Below are 7,105 nucleotides of genomic sequence, written 5' to 3'. Positions count from 1 at the left end.
CACCATGCCACATTAACCAAAATATAACTTGTAAAGAATATCAAATTCGATGACAAGGAACCCACTTTGAGACTAATAATGGTTGGAGACAGCTTCAATGGTTAATGAAGACCTCTTTGTTCAATACTGTATATATATATATGTCCGTGTCAATGTAAATTACTTGTACCTGATGATGACAAAACCTTGTCCATTTGCTGTTACGTTAAACTTATATTAAAGTTTTTCTTCATTACCCATTCAAGCCATCTCAAACCATTATTGTAAAGAATATATTGCATATGGATTTTCGAAGATTAAACTTAATACAAAATTATTGGAAAAGTGCCCATACTACTGACAGTTTTTAATATCTAAATGAAATCTTTTTATTTCTTCTATGATCTAGCTAAAACAAGTCTAAAACTTCTACTCATAATTTAATTCATGTGTCATTCTGCTTTTGAATACATTTTATGTTGATATCCCTTCTGTTGCAAAGGGAACCAAAGCATCCAAACAATACCCTAATTATAACCTCACAGAAATCTTGCAGAAATTTACAGAGGAAAAGTCTTCCAGACTAATATTGAATATATGACCTATCATATTTTAAAATTATTGTGTGGCTTTCATTTAAATATGATACAAAGATTGACCTTAATTTCTTAACAAAAGGATATGTTTTTCATGCATTACCCTCTATACCAGTATTTGTCAAACTGGAGTCTGTGAGTCATGTCCAAACTTTTATATAAAATATTTTTAAAATATGATTTATAGAATAAAAAATATTTGAATATTTTATATATATATAAATTTATATGAATTAAAACATTTAATTTTGGAATACAGATTTTCACATAAATAAAATCTTTTTTTTAAACAAAAAAACATTGATAGGTATGGGGTCCACAAAAAAAGAAGCTTCTAAATTAATAAGGGTCCTTGGGTTACTAAGGATTGAGAACTACTGCTCTATACTGTATATCTTATCAATAAGTTCTGATTAAAGTAAGCAGAATACATAGAACCAAAAATTAACATTATAGTCAATAATGTAGCTGATTTTATATACCAGTCAAACTAGCCGTATATAGATACATAAAACAAAAATAAACTTTGTAATGATTAGTCTACAACTGATTTTTTTTGTTCACTGATTGTTCATGACTTCCTTGAAAATAATTTGCTCTAAGAAAAAAAATAAGTTTTTTTTTTCCTTCTATTTTGTTTCTTGAGTTTTGTCAGTGCCTCTAAATCTTTTGACAACTTTGTGTTCTTCATTTATCCTAAACACACATATATTTGGTTTAATTATCTTTAATGTTTCTATCAACTGATAAGTCCTTTCTTTTGCACCTAAATGTAAGAAAATTAATATTATCAATCGTTTGTCTAACTTTGACTGCCATAAAAAGGTACTGCTATTCTTAGATATTTAGATTCTGACAGTAATTCAAATCTTGAATCTAAAACTTAAGTACAGAAAAAGTATATAAGTTCTCTTTGTGTGGAATTCATTTTATTCTACCAATTTACTGTCATCAATATAAACATTTTAGTTTCATGAAGTCTCTTTCAGTTTTAGTTATAAAATAATCTCACTTTTCACTATAAAAAAGATATTCTGTTATTAAATTTTAAAAGTACTTTTAAGGTTCTCTTGCACAAACTATTGTAATGCCTACATACATCTTAGATTTGCCCCCCCCCCCAAATAAAAAAGATTCTGTATATGCATGTAGCAAAATCAAAATAGCTTCAAAGGCCTAACAACAACGATTTACACAAATGAAAGATTGGGAGGAAACAAAAATTTGGTATAAAATCAGGTATCAACAAACTTGTTTAAAAATACTCTTCTTGCAAAACTCTGATTAATGAAAAAGATAAAGTTTATGTGAACATAAAATAAATATAATTCACTATGAAATCTAAACTTTTATCGTGGTAATTTCAGCCTTTTGCTGAGCTCTCTATATAGGCTCATCTTTAAAAAATACTTCACTCTACATCCAGATTGATATATTAATAGATACTTTTTATCGGAGGAAGGTACAATTTTTTCACGCTAATTTTAGCCTTTTGCTGAATCTTGAAAAAATATTTCATTGTACATCCCGATTGATGTATTAATAAATAACTTTTATCAGAGGAAGGTACACAGTCTACCTCTGTTACTTTGGGTTTGATTGCTTCATAAACAACTGATTTTGTTTAATCTACATGACTACTCTTTTGTTAATATCTTGTTTTATGAAGTCTTAAATGTGTAAATAAAGAAGTAATTTCTCAGAGCTAAATCACATTACATCATTTTACTTCTTTCAGAGCCTCTTTTTGTTATATAGATATTTTATTAATTTTTCTCAAATGAAGTGTTTAATTACATACTACAGTTTAATTCTTTCACATACGTACATCTTTTGTTTTCTTTTCTCTCTTTCTTCGAAGAATTTCACATATTGTATACAATTTATTAATATAAAATCATCTTGATTAATTCAGAGGAAATGCAGCTCACACTTTTTGACTAATAACAGTGACACCTATTAAGAAAATGGCACATTAATTCAGGGTAACTGTGAGCATACATGATGTCGTAAGAGTATGTTTGTTTTTGTCAAGAACTAAATCTATTAGAAAAATGTATGCAATAGAAAACAGTAGTTTTAAAAAAGAGTTTTGTGTTTTTGTTATCACAAAAAGTGCTAGTTATTCTCCACAGTTTCAGACTTAAGTCGATACTTAAATGTTTCTTGAATTTTATAGCTAAAATACTGATATTTGTTTTGTTGTTAATGTTCTCCGTAAGATTATTTAGTGATATGGATCAAATATCTTGGAGAAACAAAATGTAATCCAGTTTTGTGTGTGAGCATTTGACATTATTAATCATTTTTCATGTGAAACTAAAAAGCTGAATTATATAAATGTGTGTGTATTAGGCACTTTTCACAAACAAATTCTTATTGTTTCTGAAATAAAAAATACGGTATAAAAATATCTTGAAATATAGTTTGTCGTAGTTACTGACTACATGTAAATAAGCTGTCTACTCTATATGTTTTACAGGGATTTGCTTCATATACTGAGTGTATGTCTCGAGCTCTTTTGACTGGGCTTGCATCTTTTGCCTTAAGTAAGTACTGTTGTAGAGTTAATAATTAAATGTGTGTACCAAAATGATGAAAAAAGTATGCATTTACAACTACTGTGCCTATTTTCTCTTGGACATATTTTTAACGTTGATTTTCTTTATTATTTGTAACAAAAAATTAGAATACTTGAAAAAAAAAAAAAGCTTCCAATTGAATCAATTTCACCATATTGTTTTTTTCAAAGGTTTCTTTTATCATTAAATCCAAGCATTTAGACTACAAACATGGAAGGGGGGAAATCAGGTGCTGTCATTTGTAAGACCTTACAGGTTTTTAAGTGGCTCTAGCTAAAAATGTAAACAGGAGATAGAGATAAATTTATAAATACACTGCTCCAAAAATTAAAGGCAAAGCAAAATTTGTAACATTATACCTATGATAAGGCAAAACCACTGCTATGAAATAATGTCAATCACTCCACCCCACCCCCACCCCACTATTCACTGTTATGAAAATTAGGCATCTGATGATAGGTCGTATCATATAATACAGTAGTTTCATACAATCTTGTCTCAATTTTAACTGAAGTTAATCAAATCACAGAGTTCGACTTACTTCATATTGTCCATGAACTGTGGCTAGACCTTAGAGGAGACATTTTTTGCTCATGTGGACAAGGGAAAGCATTATCCATAACACAAACAACTGATGATCAATGTCTTTCCTGATCTTATGAAATCTGTTTCTAGCCATCCAACTGTACACTGGTAAGACATCCACTAGCATATAGGCTGATCTTATGAAATCTGTTTCTAGCCATCCAACTGTACACTGGTAAGACATCCACTAGCATACAGGCTGATCTTATGAAATCTGTTTCTAACCATCCAACTGTACACTGGTAAGACATCGAGTTGAAGCTGTACACATCAGATCCAATCTCGAAGCCTATTGTGGTGAGTCCAAATACCTGTATGCTGGTGGATGTCCTACCAGTGTACAGTTGGATGGTTAGAAACAGATTTCATAAGGTCAGTCTGTATGTTTGTGTATATCTTACCAGTGTATGTATGGACGGTTAGAAACAGATTTCATAAGGTCAGTCTGTATGCTGGGGGATGTCTTACCAGTGTATGTATGGACGGTTAGAAACAGATTGCACAAGGTCAGTCTGTATGTTTGTGTATATCTTACCAGTGTATGTATGGAAGGTTAGAAACAGGTTTCACAAGGTCAGCCTGTATGCCAGCACTTTACTTATAGCAAGACACGAAGTAGTTCATTTGCAATGATGCCAAGAACACGTCCAATTAACCAACAACATATAGAACAGGTATTTTTATCTTGGCACTTGTGTATAATGTTATAATGTTGAAGACGTAGTAACATATTTATACCTTCTTACCTAGAGTATAAGTTAAGATAAGAAGTGATTCCATTTAAGTATTCAGAATAGTTCAGGGGCTTGAACAAATTACATGTTAGCGTACCGACTGGATTCTGTAATGACAAGTATTACTTCTCTCTTTTGTGCAATTACGTTTTGGAATGGTTTACAGAAGAAGCTTGTTTTCAACTTGGGTTCTTGAAAAAGTTATCTTAAAGAAGTTTTTGCACGTTGGTGGCATTTTCTTTCTGATGGAAAATAGATGGCTTCGGTGAGATCAACCAGTCTTCTCTTTCGTGTTGGTCGTATAATTCTTGGAAATAGATGGCAAAATATGCTTCTTAACGTACATTTTAAAACACACACATTGGCGTGGTGAAATATATGGGGTAATATCTTTTGTGTTAATACCAAACTATTGTACATTTTTATTTATAAAAGTACATGTTTGGGGGATAAATATTGTTAGTGAAACTATGATTTCATCATCTAATTAAAGTATATAAAGTCACAGATAATTTAGCAGAAATATTTTCAAAATGTTAGAGACAAATGACTGAAATATTTGAAAGTACTTAAAAATTCTTCTTTAATTAATTACTAGAAAAATAGATTAAATATTTATGTTCACTTTCTGTTCATTAATGAGTTGTGACTTTCAGCAGTTTTTAAGATTTTCAATCCAATGTCATATAACACTGTAGAGGTTAAGTTGACAACTGTATAAAATTGGTAATATGAGTTCTGATTGGATATGTTGTGAATGATACTTTCCCACTTTTGTGGTTTTCTATGATCTGTTTTTCATTGGCAAGTTAATATCTCCTATAGGCTGGACCTATATGATTATACAGTATGTCATGTTCGTCATATTAATGTAACCAGCTTACAAGGTTCTATTATGTAAAAATTATGCCAAAATTGATCAAACCGGCAGCTAATAAAATAAATTACCAATTTCTTTGTGCAAGTTATGTTTTTACAGTAGTTCATATTTGTTTGTTTTAAATATTTAGTCAATTAGGGATTATTTTTTATAATGAAATATTTTACAGCTGTCTCAGCAACATATATTGGACAAACCCTGTTAAAGAAACATCTCCCATATAGTCAGAAGTACTTTCTTCTGGCCCCTGTAGCCTTGGGAGTGACAGTAGCATGGACGGTCACAGCTAGGAAGACAAGAAACTGTCAGGCTGCCTGGATGTCCACAGAAGAGAAAAACACTTTTTTATCTGACCAAAATCATCAATAAGATGAAAGATATGTACTAATACGTATACGTACTTAACCACATGACTTGGTTAACGGAACAAGAAGGATCAAGTTTGACTTATATTTTAAAGCATACGAAATAACTTATATGTAACCTCATGCTAAGTCGTAGTTCTTGTAATTTGGAAAGTAAATAAAGTGAGACACCGCTCAGTGCTACCCCATTTTAAGCTGATTCGTTATAGAGCTCTTTTCTCCTTGAGATATTTTATTTTCCACGAGAGAGAGGGAAAAAATTATGAAAATCCATAACTCTCTAAACACTACTTTTTTGCACTAATGGTAGTAGTGCACTAAATAATTTTTATTTAATATAGTAATGAAACAAAGAACATAGAATAATAACGCGCAAAAAACAGACAATGTTCTGTAACTATCACAATTTTTCTGCTATTTCTAACGACACAATATGAATCATTAAAACGTCATCCATCTACACAATATCATTCCTGTGGTTTTCTTAGGAAGCGATCTACAAATCTGTGTATGGGAAACAACGTAATATAATACGTCATTTGATAGATGAAAACCTTACCTGTCTATTGGTTATAACTAATATAATCATAAATGTCAGATAGAACTACACGTGTTGACAAAACCTGAAAGAGGGGATGTGGCAGGAGGGGTCTGGTTTTCTATTTGATGACTCTGTAACCAAACGAAATTAAAGGCTAATAAAAAAAATATTTTTTCCCAGCAATGACGATATTATACTGAGTAATTTACGTTAAATTATATACTTATTGGAGGGATGATGAATAAGATAAGAAGAGGGATGCTTAGAGAAACAATGTCACAATTCTCAAAGTAGAGGAAATTCAGGATTTTTTTAAATATTTCAGCACTCATGTTCTTCATTATAAAATGTGCCTGCTGCTAAACATATGCTGCACTATGGTCTCCCTTTGTTAGCAGATTTTTCGCCAAATATTTTGAACATTATTAACAAAAAATGACTATAAAAAAGGCGTACAAATGATTCTGTTATGAATGTGCCAAAAGTGTCAAGAAAATGCATAAGTTTGGATGTGAAAATAAAGATGTTACAGCAGTTGGATGTGGCTCATTCTTTGAAGTTGGCTTTGTCGACCATCAGAACAATTTTAAGGAATAGTGATAACATAAAAGCTTCTTCTAAGACCACCACTCAATTAATGACAATAAAGTTAACTCAGTCAAGAAGCATTCTGTTGGAGAAGATTGAAAGTAGGTTAAGCATGTGAATGGAAGATCAATGCAGTGCCACATGGCCCTAAGCCAGTTCATCATCTTGGAAAAAGCATAGAGCATCTTTACCCATCTGCAAGAACAGGAAGATGAGAAATCAAAGACAAAGACATTCACTGCCAGCTGAGGCTGG

At 31.2% G+C, this 7,105-nt stretch overlaps 1 protein-coding gene across 1 annotated transcript in view; it reads left to right on the top strand.

The window, feature by feature from the left end:
- LOC106464607 overlaps positions 1 to 5,915 on the top strand; it is a 7,253-nt gene extending 1,338 nt beyond the window's left edge. The window contains exons 2-3 of the mRNA XM_013924764.2: positions 3,058 to 3,124; positions 5,526 to 5,915. Of these exons, the coding sequence (XP_013780218.1) occupies positions 3,058 to 3,124; positions 5,526 to 5,725 (267 nt within the window). The 3' untranslated portion in view covers positions 5,726 to 5,915. The remainder of the gene's footprint in view (positions 1 to 3,057; positions 3,125 to 5,525) is intronic.
- Positions 5,916 to 7,105: the final 1,190 nt, after the last annotated feature.

Source organism: Limulus polyphemus, unplaced genomic scaffold (genome assembly GCF_000517525.1).
Source record: "Limulus polyphemus unplaced genomic scaffold, Limulus_polyphemus-2.1.2 Scaffold1700, whole genome shotgun sequence".
In the NCBI taxonomy this organism is placed as follows: Eukaryota; Metazoa; Arthropoda; class Merostomata; order Xiphosura; family Limulidae; genus Limulus; species Limulus polyphemus.
The sequence above is the reverse complement of the archived record's forward strand: the minus strand, read 5'-3'. Positions and strand labels throughout refer to the sequence as shown.